The sequence below is a fragment of the Gymnoscopelus microlampas genome (assembly GCF_963454915.1).
Source record: "Gymnoscopelus microlampas genome assembly, chromosome: 18".
NCBI lineage: Eukaryota > Metazoa > Chordata > Actinopteri > Myctophiformes > Myctophidae > Gymnoscopelus > Gymnoscopelus microlampas.
In genome coordinates this window covers 43480232-43503053 of record NC_139955.1, presented here as the reverse complement: position 1 = coordinate 43503053, position 22822 = coordinate 43480232, and the positions used below count along the sequence as shown (strand labels likewise).

Genomic DNA, 22822 nt, shown 5'->3' with positions numbered 1-22822 from the left:
GTAACTTCATCTCACTAGGGAATATTTTTGTTTGTGTGTGTTATAGGCTATAAAAACCAGCTTGTCTTCCGTAAGAAGGATGGGTGTTTTTCAATTTTTACACACAGACAAACGTGCAGCACTTGGTGAGTCCCCCCTCACCCTCACTACCACCACCATCAACCCCCACCCAGCATGTTGGATCAAAGATCGATGCAAAGACACGTTGAACGTTGACGCTAAACTTGTAATCCCTCTCATCTTGTCTCCACTTTTTAATCCCTGCCCTCTGCTTTCTTCCCTTAACCTCAAAATCTCCCCCTACAGGCTGACAGCCTATGTAGTCAAGGTATTTGCCATGGCCTATAATCTGAAGGATAAGGATAAGGCTGCTGTGAAAGACAACGTGCTTTGTCATGCAGTCAAGTGGCTCATTCTCCACAGACAAAAGCCTGACGGCATTTTCCATGACAAGGGATCTGTGTACCATACAGAGATGACTGTATGTACATTTTTTTTACAATAGTAATAATAATAATAATAATAATAATACATCAACTTCAGTCAGACTTTATAACGACTGCAGCTTTTTTTTTTACCTAAATCCAATTGTTCTGATGTGAAGAGATCATATATGGTGTGCGTTTCTCCACAAAATGCAGAAATGTCCGCATGATGACATTGAGTGCTTTCTTTCACAACGTTAAGGGTTTGATATCGTGCAGCCATTTCCGCATCTTGCAGAGATGAGAAAATTTGATGGCTTGTATACATGATTTGAGCACTTAAAATATTCTCACACGTAATCTGAATTTGAACAATGTGCCATTTGCCATGTGCTTTCATGCATTACCCAAAATGCATAAATAAACGCAAAAATCATTGAATATAAAAAAATGGCGATCTGTCTGTAGCAAAAAGGAAAAGCAAGATATGTTGCAAAATGTGGGGACTTCAAACTTGATTTGACCCATTGTATAATACAACGTATATACACATACATTGAAATTTGCTCTTACAAAAATATTGACACATATAAACTGATGTTTGAAGTCACAAAGAAAAAAACTATGAAGTGAGAAAAATGATTCACAAATTGTAGATCGACAGTTGCAAATCTTGCAGGTGTATATGTAAGTATATATATTTTTATATAAATGCTCAAATCTGCTCTTCCAATCTGCTAGAATGTTGCTTCAATTTTGCACACGTAACCACAGAAATGAGCCCTAGAATATATATATTTTTTAAAATAAGTGGCTCTTTTCAGTGTTTTCATGTATATACCAGGGGTTTTCAATGTGCCCGTTCACAGACAAATGTGTCCGTGGCAAAATCTTGCAAATCTTGATATCTGAAATATCTGATATCTGACTTTATAAAATCATGCTAAACTTTTTTTGCTGCATTGATGCATGTATACAGCCAGTATACAGTGAATAGACTTGGACCATGCTGCATTGATGCATGTATATTCATTATACAGTGGCTGGTATCCAGGCCAGTATCCAGGTTTTCTTGAGCACTAAATAGGTAGGTGGGTAGGTGTACTGGTGGGGCGATCGCCGCTCCACTAGTTAAGAGCTGCACGCGTGCCCGCATACCTAGCGTATCGATCAACCGCACCTTGCTTACAAAAGCTGCCGCCACCGAGTGTCAACAGCGTAAATTAACATAGGAATGACCCTGGCTGGATGCATATCAACGGTCCATTTTCTGTGACTTCGCATTTCTTTCTTTGTTAATTCAAATATCAATTATAATATATTCAATAGTTTCTATGTGTGTGAATATTTTATGCAATTGCAAATTTCATGTGTGCAGACTGGATCAGACTGTATTCTGCGAGTGCTCAAATCAAGTTTACAAGCTCTCACATTTTGCAATATATCTCTCATTTTCCTTTTTGTTATAGGCCTATAGATAGACAAAATAGTTGCAATATTCAAGGAGAGCATTTTTGCCAATTTGTGATGCGTAAAAGCACATTTATGCTGTTGCAGTGACTGATTTGAGAGGTTGTTATTGCCGAGTTGTAGTTGTACTGGAAAATGGGCTCAAGTAAAAAACTACTAAAGTACAACAAGACACAATATTTTTTGAATATTTCATACAGGTGCCAATTTCAACGTGTACATCGCATTCTACTATAGTTTTAACTTAATAAGAAATACACATCATACATAATAATCATTATGGAATATATTTCAAGGGGGCATGGTGGCATAGTCGGTAGCGCCGTCGCCTCACAGCTATATGGTCCTGGGTTCGATTCCCACCGGGGGCGCTGGGGGCGTTACCTCTCCTCCGCGTCATCAGTGCCCATGCCCTAGGTGGGGTTGGTGAAAGGGCCTTTATGTGTGGAGTTTGCATGTTCTCCCCGTATCCCCTAGGGGTAGGTTCCCTCACAAAAAACATGCAGTAACCCTGGTCTCTATACTGCCTCCCCTGGTCAGCCGAGGCGCCTGATGGAGGGGAAATTAAATGTTTTACGGATTTTAAAGGATTACATTTTGGCACTTGGCACTGGGTGAAAAAATGGGTTACACAATTGTGGGATTAAAATGTAAGAAAAACAATATTTCATTACTACATACATTGTTGCTGTCGGGTGGAAACCTTGTAGGTCCAAAGCTGTTACTTTTTAGAAACTGAAAAAAGAACCTGTGTTCCAATGAATCCAGTGTAGTTATTATTTAGTCACAAGCTCTTGTTAATACGTTTCATTGGTTAGATATGTACAACATCCACAGACACACTTAACCACTTTCACTTTCACAAAAATAGCAGCTCTAGCTTCTAGATCAGCTATTTTTTTACTACTTTTATGTGACATTGTATTATGACAAAGTAGGACATTAATTTACAACAGCAACGATATATATGTTTTTATGTTTTTAGGGGGATGTCTTAGGCTCGGACACTCAAGCCTCAATGACTGCCTTCACACTCATCGCCATGCAGGAGGCACGCCATGTGTGTGACATGGTTAATGTAAGAAATACACTCATGCACACGAAATTTTCTGGCTTGAAAATCTATTTTATTTTTGGTGAACGACGTGGTCACACAAAAAGGAATTACTCTCAGATTCACCTTGGCAATTAAGTGGCAAAATGTTTTGCCCCAAGAAACGAGTTAGACCTTTGTACTTGGTCATCTCTCTCAAAGTTTGTGGGCCCTATTAACACATTGACTGCCAGAGTTTATTCATAATTTACTCCATTGACTGCCGGCGATTTGCGTGTTTTTTTGTTTTGTTATTTTGTTATTTAAATGCATTTAAGTTTCTCAGGCTATGGTTTTGAACACATACGAGGATCGACCACCAGAGAGCAGCAAAATGACACCCTCGATGACTCGCTGCCCCCCCGCCCCCCCTCCAGGCTCAAACAGTCAAAACAACATGAACCGGATGTGACGTCTTCGACAATCTCTGATCGGCCTAAAAACGATGTGATACACGACGACGATGCCTGATCGTCATCCGGACCAAATAAAATAGATGTGGAGCTATCCATTTGTATTTTATACCGTGTGAAAAAACGTATTTTAGCCGCATTAGCGCATTTTTCAAGCTAAAACCGGAAACCGGAAACGGAAATCGCTGGAATTGCTTCCGGGTGAAGCGGAAGTGACTCGGAAGCGAAAATGATCTCGGAATTGAAGTGCCGTGGCACTCCTGTCACTTGGTTCAATAAAACCCTAAAGTCCAGTTTATAGACGACATACACAGACATTACCGTTCACATGCGCAAGGCATCTTTATTGATAAACAAGGGAGATTCCCTTTATACTATGTGAATAAAAGAACAGCAAATGAATGATATTAAAACAATACGACCTGATATATCACGAAGGCAATTCGCTCCACATCTAAGTCTGCATGCAAACAAGCGTTCGGTTGAGCGCCTGGAGAATTCTGAAGTTCTTATCTATTACATTCAGTATATCAACGCTGTGGCTATCAAGGCCTTCCTTCTAACCGGAGCACAGCTACTGTGCTCCACACTCTATAAAGTAAAGGTTGACGGCCCAAGGTTCCACAATGGACCATCAGAATGTAAATAAGAAAGCGTGATCGTCTATTAACTAAATTAAACATTAGGACGTAGATCTGTGTCCTAGATTACTCTGGCAGCCCACGGTTGGATCTATTAGGACGCAGATCTGCGTCCCTGGCAGCAGATGTGTTAAGACGAACAATGCATCGGAGGTGTGTCTGCCAGTTTTGCTCGTTAGATCGTGCGTAGGGCATTATGGTTGGTGCATGGCGCGAAGGGCCAGGTAGACTCTGAATTTGTCATGGGCTCCCATTACCTTTAAGAAGCAAGAGCACCTTCATCATAGCTCACTGATATTTAATCGACTGATTTAGCAAGTTGGAGGGATGCAAACAAGGGAAAATTGCATCCAACCATCTATGGGAGCAGCATTAACTCATTGACTGCCCGAGTTAAACATCATCTATGGCTGCCCTTGCCAGTGATTCCGAGCGTTTTCACTAACCGTGATTAGTGTAACCAGTTCAAACCTAAGCTCACAGCGTGTCGCATTGCAACGCCTTGTGAGCTTGTAAATCAGCTATTTTCAAATAACCAATGCATATAAGTAGGTTTAAACTGGTTACACTGATTTAGCTATTTTCTGTTTTCAAAACATCTTAGGGGAAAAAAGTATTGTTTTAAATTACTAACTACATTTTAATTTGGGGGTACTTGACATGAAAAGGTTTACCGTTTGAGAACAACTGGTCTAGAACAGCCCTGCAGCTGGGTAGCCACAGAATTACAGATTGTTTGACATGGCCTGTTAGGAAGGATATTGTGTTACGATATAGTCTGTCTTAACGATTGATTGAAACGGTGATTGAAACGAATAGCAAAACGCTCGCCCAAAACACAGTTGCCCCGGGGCAAATTCGGCGGTATTCACCTGGTATTCCTAAACGTAAACTATAAACTATAAACCTCAGAAAACTATGCCTAAACCTAACCTTATTCCTCAATCTAACCTAATAAAACTATGGCTAACCCTAAACGTATTTCTAACCTTATCCTCAGTAAAAAAAATACAAGAATACAAGAACCGCTGGTCTGCAGAAAAAATGGGGGCGAGCGTGTTTTGGGCAGAGTCTTCCGGTTACCATTGAAACCGTATAACTCGAATGGGTCCCACGTCGGCAATGTCCGTGAGCTCAAATATCCAATTCTTATCTTTTAAACATCATATGAAAAATGTAAAGGTAGTCGCGGTATCCTACAGATGTCTGTAGTTCTAACGGTCTGGAAAAATTAATGGGTGTGTTGGAACAACGTTTTAAACCGGGGATTTATGCCAGCCTGCGTTGCATTTAACATGTAGAGACGCTCCTTGTCAGTAACGCACATGGGCGTTTCAAATGGAGCCACGCTCTCAATAAGGAACTGGCCTCCATGTTAATTCAGCGCATGGTGACAAAAATACCCGGTTTAAACCCATCGATGCGTTTTGTCAGACCGTCGGAACAGACAGAAGTAGGTTACCACGACTATCTTTACATTTTTCATACGATGTTCAGAAGAAGGGATCTTACGTTCTTGACGCAAGACCAAATCCCGTAGCTACGGTGAGACTCGAGTCAAGCCGTTTCGTGTTTGCTCATTACTTTTATTTGGGTTGATAGAAGTTATTTTTAACTCACTAGTCGGTAACACTCCTGAGGTGGTGCTTTCTGTGTCCTCAGGATAATGTAGGCTGTATTAAATTGTCGGGCCAGTGAAAGGACAGAACAGTTGATTTAGCATATGTAGAGACAACAACCTGGTATGATTCGTGTGAATGATCAGCGTGCAAATGGGTAGTCACAGTCACACATGTGTGTTTGAGTTAGCCATGCCCACAGCTGTTGTTGTATGATAATAAGGGGAGGGGATGATTTTAGCACATAGTAAAAGCAGTGCATTTCGATTGACACAAAAACTTTCAGCTTACAGGAAGAAACCCAAAAGTACTCAGGGAAGACGTATTTGCATATTATAACCACATCAGGGAGTCTATTGGAGTAATGTTAACTTCATAGACACATACAAAACAGAACAAGTACAAAACCATGGCACCACCTCTTTAATAATGTGATGATGTTGTGATGTCTCGAGAAACATCACATGAAAAGGAGGTTGACCGAATGCAGTGGCCGCGCTTCGGCGGTCAGAATCACTGTGGTCAGAATCGCCGTAGCCTAGTGTCTCCTCATCCAAGAGACATCTGTGATATCTTGACATATCAACTTAATATTCACATGCTCATTCTCAGTTGGGTTATTTTTTTTAAACTGCGTGCATATTAAAGCATGAGAGGAAGTAGGAATGTGCTCTATACCTCCCAGTCAGAGCCCAAATTGGAATTTGATGATTACGGGAGACCGGGGACAAAAGTAACACTTTTTGTATTTGCCTTCATAATTCACAGACCACTTGAAATATCCTAGTCATCTTTTGCTATAAGAAACATATATATGTGCCCTAATTAATAATACAATTTTTAAGCTTTCACTAATAAGGACAAGACTAAAATATGATTTTGAATGCAATGAGTCACAGTGTTACAACTGCCCCCGTGACGGGGGCAGTTGTAACAGTGGTTGGGGTCAATTGTAACACTGTAAAAATAAGTCATATTAATACATTTTATCTCAAATAAAAGCACATCACTAAGTAATATGTATTATTTATAATTTAACATTTTTACTTACGAATGTTTTATATACATAATTACAATTATTTTGTATTTTTATTCAAATTATTTTATTTTTAAATTTTGTTTTTTCAAATGTATGTCTATGTTTTATTTAAATGTATCTTTACTGTGAAATGTAGTGACATTTAGTGAAATACGAACTTACTAACATAAAAATATGAAATCCCAGACAAAAAATCTGCTTGCATTGAAAACACATTGTTACAATTGACTCCGGTCACTTTGTTACAATTGCCCCCGATGGGGCAACCATGATAAAATACAATATTCTAGCTAGAAACACCTATAGGGCATAGCAGTGGCGGCCATTTTCTGGTTCCACTTCAAAATACTCAATGCATTTTTCCCATTGACATTTCCAAAAATATTTATATCAATTATTTTAAGCCTAGAATCAAGCCATCTAGGGTCCTGGTGAATCATGACCATCAAACGTTTGATTCTGTGAAAATACTTTTTTGAAAACATAACAACAAAGGGTATTTATTGAATATAGTATATCATATAATTAAATATAAAATAAAATAAAATCACAGAAAAAAATGTTTTATGGTCATGATTCACCAGGACCCTGGATGGCTTGATTCTAGGCTTAAATTAATTGATATAAATGTTTTTGGAAATGTCAATGGGAAAAATGCATTGACTATTTTGACGTGGAACCAGAAAATGGCCGCCACTGCTATGCCCTATACTAGCATAGGCTGCTGACGTTAATTTGTGACCAATAACATAGAGATACAATTCATCCAAGTTTAAATTAGCTGACATCTTATCTTTAGACAGCAGAAGGAAAATACCGTACACTCAAAAATTTACATTTCCACCTCAAAATCTGTTTTTTCTTGAAAACTTCTGCTGAGATGAAATGATCATTCTATCCTTCCATAAGCAGAGAGAGGACCCTACTGGGCATGTGCACAAGAAGTCTCACCCCTCTAGCTTATTTCTAATTAGAGTTATTGAGTACTTTTGCCCCCTGTTACTTTTGTCCCGGTCTCCCCCTACCTTACTGTAGCTACAGAGACATAAAGAATGCCAGGAAACTATGCATTCACAACATTCTTATATCACGAGAGGTATTTGAACACAAATGCTCTCAGTAATAAAATGTAGGCAGGCTACACTTACGGAAATAAATGCATATTTTTGAGCGGTGTAGCCGCTCCTATAAGTGGGGTTGGGGCCCATGACCCATCCGTTGTGAAAATGTCTTTCGCTGTACTGTGAAGTATTCAGACCCTTTGCTCAGTATTGTGATTGGCTAGCGAGACGCATGATGAAATTCATAACCTGTAAAAAATAGCACTACGCACTTCAAAAAAAAAACATTTTTTTAAGTGAGCTTCCATCACTGTGATGACCTTAAATAACACCGCTCACTTCACACTGGGTGTGATTTTTTTCTCACCGCTTGTCTTTGTAGACAGATAACAGCAGCAACTGTTTTATCATTTATACAGTAGAACTAATTAAGTGCTTGAACAAAAACTTTTGACTTTTGTCGAGAGACGGTGCTGCTTCCGACTACAGAAATGTATCATCCCTGGATCACACTACAAGCTACTAAATCTTGAATCATGTGTTTGGCATTATTGAGGCATAATGTACTGCTATAATTTTGCTTTTTAATGGGAGATTTTTTTTTTAAATGAAATACATTGATGCTTCATACTGTAATCTGTCCTTTCGACTATGTGGCCAGATGAAAGCCAATATAACCAAAGCAGTGATTTACCTGGAGAAACGTCTACCCAGACTCACTAACCCGTATGCTGTTGCCATGACATCGTACGCCCTAGCCAACGAAAACAAATTCAACAAGACAATTCTCTACAACTTTGTAAAGAAACCAGGTGACTTTGAAAAAACATATTATACAATATATTGAGAGGGACACATCTGTGAAATTATTAAATATTATTATTAGTATTAAAATTTAAATACTGTGTGTGTGTGTGTGTGTGTGTGTGTGTGTGTGTGTGTGTGTGTGTGTGTGTGTGTGTGTGTGTGTGTGTGTGTGTGTGTGTGTGTGTGTGCGTGCGCGCGCGCGCGCGTGCGTGCGTGCGTGCGCGTGTGTGCTCTGTGCCTGTTGTCCTCAGAACTCAATCACTGGCCTGTGCCCAAGGGTCACGTCTACACACTGGAGGCCACAGCCTATGCTCTTCTGGCACTTGTCAAGGCCCAGGTGAGCTCCTTCTGTTTCTTGTTTCTCACTGGCTCAGGTGGGAAAACTCAAGCTTTTGTATATTGTCAGTATATATTTTTAACTAATACAAATTCAAGGACATGCTGTGTGTGTACCGTCTGCGTGTAGCCTATATATGCGATGTGTGAGGAATCTGAGGAGAGGATACATTTTCACGCTCACTTGTAAACCTGTTATGCAAAGTAGCCATTACTTGGCTCGTGAATCTACGGGGGGGCCACTTGTAAGTGGCCACAATGAGGCCACTTACAAGTGGCTACGACAATCAGTTCAATACTTAAATATAAATAAAAAAGAAAGACTTGACCTTGTAGATCGGCTATTTTCACTTCCTGTTTGTCGTTGAAACATGGAAGTTTGGTGCTTCGCCACGGTCACGCCGTTTAACGAGAACTCGCGCTTTTGATAACTTTTCATCGTTAAGGTCTTTTGTGTATGCTGAGCGAGTTTGAGGTGGATCCTAGGAGGAGTTGGTTAAAGTACGACCCGTGAAAATGGCATAAAATGCACTAAAACGCCACAATAAATTAAAAATGGCTAACTTCCTGTTGGGTTTAGGTCATGGGTCCGGACACTTTTTTGTAAGTTGAGACATGATACAGATGTGTACCAATTTTTATGCATCTAGGTGAAACCGTATTTTGGGGCTTCAACTTTGAAATGTTATAGGGGCTGCTATTGAGCCATTAGGCCACGTCACTTTTAGAGACCAATAAAATACGTCTTTTTTTTTGCCACTTGTGATGTGTGTGCAAAGTTGCGAAACTTTTTGTGTACGTTTAGGCCCTCAAAACTGCGATTAATTTGTGCTGTGAATAATAAACGCTTGCAATTTCAATAGGACTTCGCACTGGTGCAGTGCTCGGGCCCTAATTAATCAATTAACTTTTAAAGGATCTTGGGTCAGTGACAAACCGGGAGGCCACACTCCAACATCCACAGACACTGGCACAGTAAATTGCTATTTTTTTTGTGCGGCTGCTCTGCTGTGCCAAAGCTCCTGAGATGCAGAGATATGACGACTGGGCTCACTGCCAAGAATCCCCCCCAGATAGCAACTAGGTGCTACACTAGCTGCTTGAGGGATTTTCTACAAATTACAACAATCGGCTCACATACACCATAGTTCACCCTTATCTATGTTTCGGCTGAATTAGCTGTATGTATTTATATGGAAATCTATTCTACCCCAACTGTTTATAGACTGAGTTTACTTTGAGTAGAGTGATTTTACACATGGAAGAAGACAGAGCCTTTCTATCACACTTGTATGTCACACAGCCACACACTCCTCGTTCCCCGCTGATGGACACCAACACAGACCACGCTTTGTGATCAGTAATCAGGCTTTAGTTCAGCCAATGTCATCTCACACAACCTCTGTTCAACTTTAGTGACCCCGCCAGCCCATCAGAGACAACGGGAGACCCTTACTAGGGCTCCGTTCATCTTTCCCAGGTTCTGCTGAAAGTCCTGGACACCCAGACGTTTGATGTGAGACTCATGACACCAGATTAAACATTTGGCTATGCAATCTAGAAACACATTCAAGACTCACCCAACTGTTGCAATCCTACAAGCGATGGTAAACTGCAGGTAGCCTTTCATCAAGAATGTAGTGGTGACAAAACCAGTGTTTTGTTCCCTAGTAGCCCTAAATAAGGCTTTTTATTTTTTATAAATAATTAAAAATACAAATATAGGAAAGAGAGACGAGCTGTGTGCTCAGAAACTTGCAAGCACTATTCAGGTAGTTTAACACAAAGTATTACAGAAATATTCTAAATATCAAAAATCCTCCTGTGAGGGAGAGAATGTATCTAGGTTGAAAAAAGAGGAGCCCGAGCTTTTGGCCGTGACCTCTTTTATATGTCTAGTCGGGATGGATGCAACACCCCTTTTTGGCGTACGTGGCTTTAAGAGATTTGTTGCAATGAGAGAAAACTCCTGATATATTTTTACTTTTTGGGAGTACAGACTTCATGTGTTTTACACTGTTTAAGCCTTTGCACGGAGAGGCAAACTCGATAGCTGTGCTTAAGTGCCTTCCTACATACTTTTTGTTCCAGGAAGATTAATTAAGCTGACAGTCTCTCAGTTACCCTGCAGACAGGAAATACTCTGGGGTCACAGAGTGTAACTGCATTCTCCACCTGCCGGTTTCAATGTTCTCTCTATTGTCTAATGCATGAAAACATATATAGCTCTAAGCAACTAGCATAATTATTTTAATGGTTTTCTTAACCCTCAGAACCGTGGAGTTTGACCCAGAACCTCAGTACTGTTTCATCATATGAAGCTTCGAATATTTGAACTATTTGGGTCAGCCATAGTGTCTGCCATAAAGTCCCACCCGCTCTTTCCTTTTTTGATGGAGATAGATGTGGTAGGAATGTGTTATAGAATATTAATAATGATATTCCAATCAGAGGAAGTTTTAGGTCATTTATTAGGAAGATTTCAGCAGATAGACAGCATACAGCAACAATGAGGAGCACTGCTCCAACAGCCCCTCCGGGCACCCACCTCCTGAACCTCACCTAACACAGTTCTTTATACTCCACATTGTACCAAAGATACTATTCTAAATAGTCTTATAAGGTATGTACTAATTATAAGAGAGACACCAACATAGCTGCACAAAGACAAATAGCAATGACCATTCATAGTATCACAGGACAAATATATGCTGACACAGAGAATAGCATGGAGGATCCAGATCAGCTGTTAGATTGACAGCTGTAGCTGAGTTGACTAAAGACCCCTGCTGTGAGTTTAAACCTCCCTGGTTCAGATAGAGTTAGATAGTACAGAAATATAGAAGAACAGGTTGGCATTCTGAAATAGCCATTACAAATGGTGGGCAAATGCATACTTAAGACTCAACGTCAGCTCGCCCATGTGGGTTCCATATGGGGCCCCAAGTGGGTCATGTCAGTGGTATCCACGTGGGTCCCACCTGGGTTTGCCCATGGTGGCTTTAAGTGGTTTCTACCTGTTGCCAACTAGGCAACTAGGCGTTTTCTAAGTAAAATCTTGTAGGAAGTACTTGGATTCAGATATCAGGGAAAGGGAAACTGAACCAAAACACGTTTGAGAACCACTTGTCTAGAACACACGACTGCTTTTTCGTGTGTGTCCGTCCATCTACCCATTTCTGTCTGTCTGTGTGTCCGTGGCAAATCCCACAAACCACTGGACGAAATGTCTTTGTGCATGCAGACAAATATTGCAAATGTGAATTTGTGTAAATATTTTTCAAATCCCACCGATCCACCAATCAGTCTTTCTCACATATGGACTTCCACATTGACATAATCAATATAACATCCTCATGATGACAGATATCCATAAGGAAGACATGCCATTATTAGACCTTGTCTTGTTTATTTCTAGATGAAAATATTGAGGTGGAAAGTTGTGGTGGTGTCACATATCAACCTACAGTAGCATGTTGATACGTGACATTTAAATAGTACACCTTATACCTACCACAATATTATGTTTTTTTTGTTTCCACAGCAATAAAATGTCTGATGTACAATTCCTCACTCAGCTCCTTTCCCTTTCCATTCATTTTTTATAAACAAAGGCCTTCGAGGAGGCATACCCTATTGTCACATGGTTCAACCATCAGAGGAAGGTTGGCGGAGGCTATGGATCCACTCAGGTAACACTACGCACATACTGTAGACATAGACACATAATTTAACATGCACGCACATATATAAATGTTCTCTAAAACTATCTCGCATCATAACATCTCTTTCCATCCTGTTTTCTTCTCTCCCTTTCACTGTCTCTTGCTATCTCTGGGTCTCACCTCCTTCCAGGCAACCATGATAGTGTACCAGGCAGTATCTGAATATTGGACTCGGGCAAGGAATTGGAAAGCCTCAGAAGATAATACTTTTAAAATGGATGTAGACATTTTACTTCCTGGCAGGAATAAGCTTCAACAATTCACTATCCACCAGGATCGCTTAAGAACTAAACCAGAACAGGTCAGAACACACACACACACACACACACACACACACACACACACACACACACACACACACACACACCTGACACATTGTCAGGGCTGGGAATCAAACTTGGGACCTTCTGTTTTGGGCCCGGGTGGGCCACGGCCCACCCAGGCCCATCCATGGCTGCGCCCCTGAGAACAACTGGTTCAAACAACATTAGGAAACAAGGCCAAAAAAGCAACTACACTTTCAAGCAACTTTACAGAAAAACAATCCCAAAGTCGCTTATAATAAGCAGACATGGCAACTCTGTCACTGACTGCTTCTGCGCACTTGACGTGGGAGAGAGAGAGAGAGAGAGAGAGAGAGAGAGAGGGGGGGGGGGGGGTATATCACGGCAAACGTCGATTAAAATTAATTGGAATGAACCCAAATGTATGTATTGGGTCTGACTCTGCATAGCACCCTAGTGAACTATCCTACAGTGTATAATCCCTGGTCGGGGATCAATCTATAGTGTGAAAACCACAACAATATACTGTATGACAGCCGATTTCAAGAAATAAACTCCTGCAGTGTGTAATGCTTAATGATCAGACGACCCCCGACCACTTTAAAAGTCCTACAGTGTGTACCTGCCCTTAATGTGGGAACTAAGCTGCCATTCTGCCATTACAGATCAATGTTATAAACCAGGACATGCAAGTGACAGCCAACGGATCAGGAGAAGCAACTCTCACAGTGAGCATAACTCTCTCAAGTCACACTCACACTTTTCTGTAATTATTATTTAAGGTGTTTAGATGCTAAATAGGTAAATACAATAAAATAAAATAAAAATGACATGCATCATTCACACCAAACACCCCATCCACACCTCCAAACACTCCATCCACCACGTGCCATTTGAAAAAAAAAATGGCGATGCGATAAAAGAGGCATGTCGATCATTATGAAATAAACTCTATTCATCTGGCTGACAGGTGGTGTCACACTATTATGCTCTGCCAAAAGAAGAGAAGAGTGACTGTCAGAAGTTTAACCTATCTGTGGAACTCATCCCAGGTAAATTGGTGCTGTCTGGCTACTTGTGCTGTTTACTTGTCAATTGTTGATCTGTAGCTGCCGGGTTTTGTTTTACCCCTGCGGCTGTTTGGTTGTCTGTTTGTGGCTATACAGGGTTGGATTTGCTGTGGAGGGATGGGGGGATCCATGCTACTTTTGAATCCCCCCTCTGGTCATTCATTTTTAGCGGTGCCAGCCGCTCTACATTTGACCGTGTCTGTGCGTGTGTGTGTGTGTGTGTGTGTGTGTGTGTCCGTCCGTATATATTGTTTTTTTAGATAAAATAATTGCCCATCTTCAAGCTCACAATGCGTTGCGATCCACTACGTTGTGAGCTAGATTGGCTATTTGTCGTACAGAAAAGTATATAGGGCTTAAGCTGTTTCGAAAAAGTCCCCCCCTTTGTTTTTAGTTTGTTTGTTTGTTCTTCAAATCCAACCCTGGCTGTCTGTATCTTACTTTGCTTACTAAATGGTTGACTGTGTCAAACACTGTGTTTTTCTGCCTGTTCATTTATTTCATGTATTTGTTTTTCTATCTGTGCAATGTTTCTGTTCCTCCGGCAGAGAAAACACGGGGAGAGGAGAAGACATTCAAGCTGAAAATATTAGTGTTGTAAGTAGAGTGAAAGATATTGTTGTACTTTAGATTGATAGCTCTGACCAGCAACATTACAGCAAGTCTGGAAAACCGAAGGTCCCCGGTTCAGCCCCTGGCTCTGCGTGTTAATGTGTCTTCAGTAAGACACGTAACTCCTAACTGCTGCCCGGGCGCAGTGTTAATATTGCCCACTGTTCCTATTAGTTAGGATGAGTTTTGGGTGCTGTACATTATGTACAGTATAGTGCCTAATGGGTTTGGTGGGTAAATGCAGAGGACAAATTTCACATATACTGTATGTACTGTATGCAGTCACTGTGACCCCCCCCCCCCCCCTCCCTTTTTAATAATGTTTCATTCACATACCCTATCTCGCCTCTCCACCAGTCTTGATCTTTTTCTCTACCCTTTCCTGTTTATTCTTCTCCTTGGCCCTGATCGTTTTCTCATCTTCTCTTTCCCCCCCCTCTCCAAATCTCCGAGTCTTTTACTCGAGTGGTTCTCAACCTTTTCTGGATCAGGTCCCTCCTGAACATCTCAAAAGTATCCACGGCACACCCATCTGATCAGCGTGCATTTGCAGAGCATGTTTATTTTAATGTTCAATTGGAACGTAGTAAACTTTAAGTTCCTACTTATCAGTATCACAGTAAAGCTTTTAAAGGTTTAAAAGAGGCCTGGGCCGTAACGGGACAGTTCAGGCACCCCAGGCTGCAATGCCAGCCTGACAGGCAGCGTGTCGTGGGTTCGACTCCCGATCCCGACGGCCTTTGCTGCTTGTCACCCCCCATCTCTCTCCCCATTTCCTGTCTTCCTACTTCCTACTTTCCCAATCCCTCTCTAAATAAAGGCATACAAAAATGTTGCCAATTATTTCAGGGCCCACTTGCAATATTTTCACAGCCCACCAGTGGCCCCCGGCCCACAGATTGAGAACCACTATTTTGCACCATCACTGGTGTCAGTGAACACGATGCACTAACTTGTGACTCCTGAAACACTGCCATCCACACCTTCATGCACCTTAACATCAGGGTAGCCTGGAATCCGGACAGATTCACTCCGTTCAGCAGACTTTTTTTCCTCTTTGCTTCTCAGTCTGGGAAGCTTACTATGTGAAAGGGCGGTCTCGGACGTCCAGGCACCAAGGATTCTGATTGGTCTGTGGGCGGGGCGATACCAGAGCCTTCCAATGTAATGGTTTGTGTAGGCGGGTCAGAGCCTTCCAATGTAAAATTCAAGCCACGTCCCTTCTTAATGTGATTTGTTAAGCACTAGTATCCAATCAGCAATGATATGCCTACGTAACACGTGACGTTTGGAAATCAGGCTCTAAGTGGAAGACGGCCAGACTGATGAAGCAAAGTGAAAGAGAAAAAAAACAGCTGAACGGAGCAAGTCTGGATTCCAGGTTAGGCCAAACCGGGGCCCTTCCCTGCTGTGCTGTGGGTGCCCCATATAGCACTCCACTTTAGCTTAGCTTAGCCACGAACAGCCACCTTTTCTCTTCACCTCTGAGGTAATCTCTCAAGAACCGTTCTGCTCTCCGCTTGAATCTGTCGGGGGGGTTCGTCATAACGTGTACGCGCTGGCCTATAAGTGGGCGTGCCTTCAGATCAGGAAGCAGGCCGCGCTTTACCTAATCAAATGTAGTGGGCGGGATTTACTGTCTGTGCTCTCGCTTCCCACTAAAACCAAACAGAAACTCATTTAACAATAGCGTCCTCGGAGCAGACAAAACCACGGAAAGATATTCACATTTTAACTTGCTCTTTCATCATAGAAACAAGTGGGCTTATAACCAAAACGATCCATGTTCTCTGGGAGAAGTGGTGTTAGTGTTCCGTGTATGAAAACATAGTCGCACCACCGGAAGTGAAAGGCTGAAGGCAGACCAAAACTCCGGTTTCCTTGCGCACGGGTGCTACATTGAGCCCCCCGCAGAGCCAAGTGAAAGAGTAAAAAACAGCAGAGGGCGCTGTTTTTCCTTTTTTATTTGGCGATGGGTCCCCAGATTGCCTCTGAGGTAATCTCTCATGTCAGATCTCCACACTCTCCTCATCTAATACAAGGCATTCCAGGCAAGTGCCCTCAGGTCCTTCAGGTCCTGTTCCGTTAAAGAAGTCCAGGCCCCCAGATATGTGAGGTCCTTGACTACCTCGATGTCTCTGGGTCAGAGACTGGGACAATGTCATCTGCATAGTCGAGGTTGGTAATCGTGATGGTATTTACTCTGTGCCTAGACTTCCTTGGGACCAGCTTGAACCCCAGTGTCTCCTGCCACTGATTGTGAGACTGCAATAAACCCTATAGGGTTCTCAAACTCTTTAGTGTCACCATTGTGGGTATGAACCTTGGCTCGAGTCCGGCTATACCATGCCTCTATCATCTGAACCATCTTCTCAGGAACTCTGAAGGCCCAGATAATGTTCATGAGTTTCCCTTCATGTATGGTGTCAAAAGCCTATTAGAAATCGATGAGGGTGATCACTGCTGACAGTTTCCGCTCCCTGACACCTTCCAGTATTCTCCTCAGAGCCACTATCTGCCCGACTGTGGTTCGCTCAGGGTGAAAGCCTGGGTCTAAGACAGTTGAGGATTATCCGGTTTGCTGTTAGATTGGTTGATAAAATCCAATACTTCTGTGTCTACAGGCATGTACTTCAGAACCTTGGGTGTCACTCTATCCTCCCCACAGCTCTTGCTGCACTTGATAGTAGCCTTGGCCCTCGGGTACTCATCTATGGTGAATGGTCTGTCTGGTAGGGGAAGGTCATGGAAGACAGGAGTTATTGGGCCATCCTAGGCACCCCTCCTTCTGCCTTAACTTGGAAACTTGCTGAATGCACGTCTCAGCTGCTTGGTGGCTTGCTTCAATTAAGCTTTAGTGGTGGGCTGTAATGTTCTCCTCCTCCTGCAGTGCTTGGGACATGTTCTTGATTTCCACCACATAGCGTTCCTGCAGCTGAGGGTCCATTGCCAGTTGACTCCATTCATATTTTACCTTCCTCACTCGCTCCTTCCTTGGTACCCTCAGGCTGAGCCTCACTGTTGCAATGACGATCCTGTGGTCTGAGCAGAGTGAGCTGAAGGACCCGTATGCCTCGCTGTTAATGACAGTCCTCCATTTCCCGCGTGTTAGGATGTAGTCAATCTGGTGTGCCATGTTGTGTGGTGACATCCATGTCCACAGCTTGCCTCTCTTCAGTTGGAACATTGTGTTGGTCGCCAGCAGTTGATATTCCTCCATAATCTTTACCCGTTGTCATTAGTTTGTTCGTTGCGAGTGAACAGTGCGAACTTCTGGGCAGAGATGTGAGTTGAAGACGCCCAGGTTGGCCATGAAGTTAATGCCACTGCCAGCAACTTCAACGCTATCTCCTCATATCAGTCTTCAGCCTACATTCTCCTCCGTGCTTGCTGCTCGTGGAAGCTGCTAGATGTGGATGCGGATGTTGAATATGGCGATTCTGAGAGGCCGCTTGCATCTTAGTATTGCATCAGGTGCCAGACGCCCGTTTGCCGCACCCCATCCTGATAGGTTTAAGGGTGCACAATAGTGCTCCCATAGCCTTTCGTATTTCCAGACTCACCCACAAGGTAGTGGGGTCAGTGGTTGGTCTGATGCTGGGGTGTGTCCACTAAACGTAGGCCTGCGAATCACACATCTTGGGACCAGCGTAGCTCCGAGCAACTCCATTTCTCTGGGGGTTAGGGTTATAGCCTTAGCCATAGCCTATCCGTTGCACGCGAGTGAGCCCACACATCCGTCCTCTGGGGACCAGCTCCGAGGTGACTAACAGAGCATCCGTAGTAACTGGTTTTGAGCTGGGTGTAAGATCTGGCCTGGCCATCTGCATAATGTACTGACCGTGTCAGCATAATGATAAGATAGAGTAAACAAGGAACATACTTATCCTGAATCAATTTCCCTTTTGATGAAGATTTTTAGCTTTATAATAGACTGTAGAAATGTAAATCAGACAGACAGAGGGAATATTCCCACTCTGATCATTCTTTCATCCACCTTTCCTTTATCTTATCCATCCATTATCTTAACAGGTATAAGGACAACAGCAGCGATTCAACCATGTCAATTTTGGATATTGGCTTGCCCACTGGATTTATTCCGGACACAAAAGATCTGGAATTAGTAAGGGTCCAAACCACACACACACACACACACACACACACACACACACACACACACACACACACACACACACACACACACACACACACACACACACACACACACACACACACACACACACACACAGAGACACAGGTTCATTTGAAATGCAAAAGTAATATGATAGGACATTAATCTGACATGTGTCTGTGTGTAGTTAAAGAACGGACGCGCCCGTGTCATTTCAAAATATGAGATGAACACAGATCTGTCAGAAAGAGGTTCCCTCATAATCTACCTGGATAAAGTAAGTCTTCTCTCTACATAAGTATTGTATCTGTCTGTCTGTCTGTCTGTCTGTCTTCTCACTCACTCACTCACTCACTCACTCACTCACTCTCACACACGCACGCACGCACGCACGCACACACACACAGTCCACCGGTGCCTTCTTGTATGCAAGCTACATAGTCCACAGAAATTGCAAATGCATCCACTGCACCTACTACATTGACGATGGTAGTTACAACGGGGCAGTTTAAAGGTAGGGTAAGTGATTTGCAATTATTCAAATAATTGCAAAATGGGTCTATGTTCTGATAGTGCTCGTTACTATAGAGTGTCATGTCCATATAAGGAGTCTCCATGTCTCTCCAGCTCTTTATAAAACAGAAAATGCATTTTAGTTTCAGTTTCAGTTTCATTTCCAATTTTATCCAATCTGGATAGAGAACTCAATCAGGATATAGATTAAACAAGTGAAATTGGAAGTGATGACACTAAGAAATGAGCAGGCAAAATTAGAACTGGAACACTATAAAAATGAAGCTTCATATGGGTACTTTCTCCTGATTGGATGAGATTTTGACACCTACCAGAAAATGTATTTTCTGTTTATTAAAGAGCTGGAGAGACGGGGAGACTCCTGTTACTGAACAAACACTCTATAGCAATGATTACTATCAGAATATAGTGCTTTAACCTTTTAAAAATGTGTTTTAACCCAAAATACATATATATAAAATATAAAAAATATAATATCACTTACCCTACCTTTAATGTCATGCCCAGGACACACACACACACACACACACACACACACACACACACACACACACACACACACACACACACACACACACACACACACACACACACACCTGTATGTATGTATGTATGTGTGTGTGTGTGTGCGTGCGTGCGTGCGTGCGTGCGTGCGTGCGTGCGTGCGTGCGTGCGTGCGTGCGTGCGTGCGTGCGTGCGTGCGTGTGTGTGTGTGTTTGTCCCGCCGCATCCCAGGGACTGTCTTCTCGCATAGCCTGATTTTCCAGCAGAGCTGAAAGAGCAAATGAAAAAAATAAAAAAATAACATCTAAAATATTCTAAACCCACTATAGCAATCTGGTAATATCAGGCTACATATCACTTAAATGTCAGAGCTTAACTCGGCATGTAAATATGAAATAAATGAGTTAATGTGAAGTGGAATCGAAAATAGCAGTGCTAGTCCTAGCCGAATTTGCCTAATAATTAGCTTTTATGACGTTACTAAACACACTGTTTTTAGCCAAACGCAGTAATGTCCGCTATCGATTAGTTATCGACATAAGTCGCGTTATTACTCCCGTAATTTTCATGTATCCCAAAATAAAATGTATTAACCATGTTATGGTGCTGTAATGACTTTACATTTTCACAACATAATACTGTGTATTTTTCACGGGGCTTGGAAAGAGGATCACTTCCGCATTTTCTTCTTCGGTGGTGTAAACAATGACACGGTTGCCAGATTTTTTTTTTTTTTTTTCACTGTTTTGTTTATTTCAAGATTCAGAGAGAAATATGCAGAATATGCAGAGTCAAGTAATATCAAAAGTAAAAATACATATAAAAAAAAGAATTATACAATCTTACTCCAGCAAGGAGGGGACTATTATACCCTGAATCAAGTTTTTTTCAAAACAAACAAACAAGAACAACATACAAACAAATGTGCAGATAGAAAGAGAATAATAAACAAACATAATACCACATAATACACATTACAACAAAACAACAAAACAAAACATGGCTTGATCACCCCACAAAGCAAAACATATAATGAACATAACAATGCCAGATTTTTGAGAGAGAAATAAGCAACCAGGTCAATGGAAACAAGCCCAAAGATTTAAGTGACTATCAGGCTATATGAGCACTGTATATTTGCAAATGTTTGAGATGAGCACTTTAGATTTTTTGCATAAAGTTGCACAGTCAAGATTTTAGTCTGATGGATCATGTTCAGTGGTCGTGGTGTAAATATTTTCAAACATTTTAGTACTTTTACTTTTGGTATTTTTATACCAATACTTTTGTACTTTTACTCAAGTCAATTTTGAATTCAGGACTTTTACTTGTAACAGAGTACTTTTACATTGCAGTATTGATACTTTTACTTAAGTAAAACATTAGAGTACTTTTTCCACCACTGTTGATGTTTTTAACATGACTGCCCTGTTTAAAAATGAATGAATAGACACTAATAACCAAGGTTACTGTAGCAACATTTTTCATGTAAGGTATTATGCTAGTAGCAACTAAGTCTTATGTGAGCTCCCTGGGAGCTGAACTCCAAGCTATCAAGTTTCAAATGTAGCTCATATTATGATAAAAAAAAAAGTATAAAGTAAAAGTATAGTAAAAAACAGTAAAAAACAGAAAATTATAACATGGATGAAGTGGCTAATAGCTTCAAATGAATTATTTGTAAACATAGGACCTGACCTAGCAAGACAAATCCCTGATCGAGGGACATATGGAGAGACATTTATCAGAGAGAAATCCCTATTTGTGTGTGTGTGTGTGTGTGTGCGCGCGCGCGTGCGTGCGCACTCAGACACACAAACAGTATTGTATGAATTTATATGTAATGTAATATGTTTAGCTATATGTCAAAATGAAATGAATTAATAATACATACTTAGTATCTCATAAATAGATTACTGATATGTATTATTCAGGGAGTAAAAGAGGTGGGAGTAAATTAGTTATTTAGTTTAGTTATATCTTCTCACTCCATTTTGCATATGCATTTGTTTATGTATTGTTTTTCTTTTTTTCTTTTAATTTTGTTGTGTTATTATTGCTTTAATGAAATTAACATTTAAAATAAAATCATACACACACACACACGCACACGCACGCACACACACTCCTGCACTCTCTCTCTCTCACCTTGATGTTTGACTTTATCCAGGTGTCTCGCAAACGGGCAGATGAGATTGCTTTTAAAATGACCCAGAAATTTAACGTGGCCATCCTGCAACCTGCAGCTGTCTCTGTCTACGAGTATTATGACGGTGAGTTCCAAAAAAAACATAAATAGCAACAGTCCCTCTTCCACTTGCAGCTGACACACACGCATGCGTGCATGCAGCGCACGCTTGCATACAAAAACCTCTTGTGAAGCCTGTTTGTACTACAGATTCAAGTTCTCTGTGATGTTAATGAGTATTTGTTATATGGTATAATTGATGATTAATTGAATCATGTTTTCGTTTGTTTGTTAATTTGTTTTGTCTTTATTTCTTTATTCTCCTTGTAGAGACACGATGTGTGAAATTCTACCGTCCAGGGAGTACACACGGAGAGCTATTAAGGCTTTGTCCAAAGCAAAATCCCGAATGTATATGTGCTGAAGGTAAATCAATTAACCAACTAGAAAAGTGTGCTCCTCGGAGCACAGGTCTGGCGGAGACAATGGCCCTCATTTATCAACGTGGTGTAGACCAAATCATGGGTGTACGGTGAGATCACCGCAACTTTCGGCATTTATAAATCTATCAACAGACACAAACAAGGTGGTCTTAGCTCTAGCTCAATGGGAAGAGAGGCAGCCTGTGAGTCCGAGGTCAGTGGTTCGATCCATGTCCCCGACAATGTTTTGAGGTGTTCATGAATGGCATTCTTATCCCCTAGTTGATCTCCTGCTTGCTAGATATGACTACCTCAGCTGGGTCAAGCTGAAAAGTAGTTTCCCCTGTTGGAATCATTTAAGGTCTTTATTATTATTAGTTTATTATTATAAACAGCACCATGACCTCCAATATTGAGTTTAAATTTAAAGGTCCAGTGCAATTGCAT

General features: G+C 41.4%; 1 protein-coding gene across 1 annotated transcript in view; it reads left to right on the top strand.

The window, feature by feature from the left end:
* Positions 1 to 22180, top strand: part of LOC311034073 (complement C3-like) — a gene marked incomplete at its 3' end in the record, with an annotated part of 71828 nt that extends 49648 nt beyond the window's left edge. Inside the window, exons 29-41 of the mRNA XM_084041813.1 lie at positions 315 to 481; positions 2881 to 2973; positions 8423 to 8573; positions 8820 to 8905; positions 12519 to 12596; positions 12760 to 12868; positions 13559 to 13641; positions 13884 to 13965; positions 14532 to 14580; positions 18628 to 18718; positions 18915 to 19004; positions 21936 to 22038; positions 22164 to 22180. Of these exons, the coding sequence (XP_083897939.1) occupies positions 315 to 481; positions 2881 to 2973; positions 8423 to 8573; positions 8820 to 8905; positions 12519 to 12596; positions 12760 to 12868; positions 13559 to 13641; positions 13884 to 13965; positions 14532 to 14580; positions 18628 to 18718; positions 18915 to 19004; positions 21936 to 22038; positions 22164 to 22180 (1199 nt within the window). The remainder of the gene's footprint in view (positions 1 to 314; positions 482 to 2880; positions 2974 to 8422; positions 8574 to 8819; positions 8906 to 12518; positions 12597 to 12759; positions 12869 to 13558; positions 13642 to 13883; positions 13966 to 14531; positions 14581 to 18627; positions 18719 to 18914; positions 19005 to 21935; positions 22039 to 22163) is intronic.
* Between the last annotated feature and the right edge of the window lie 642 nt (positions 22181 to 22822).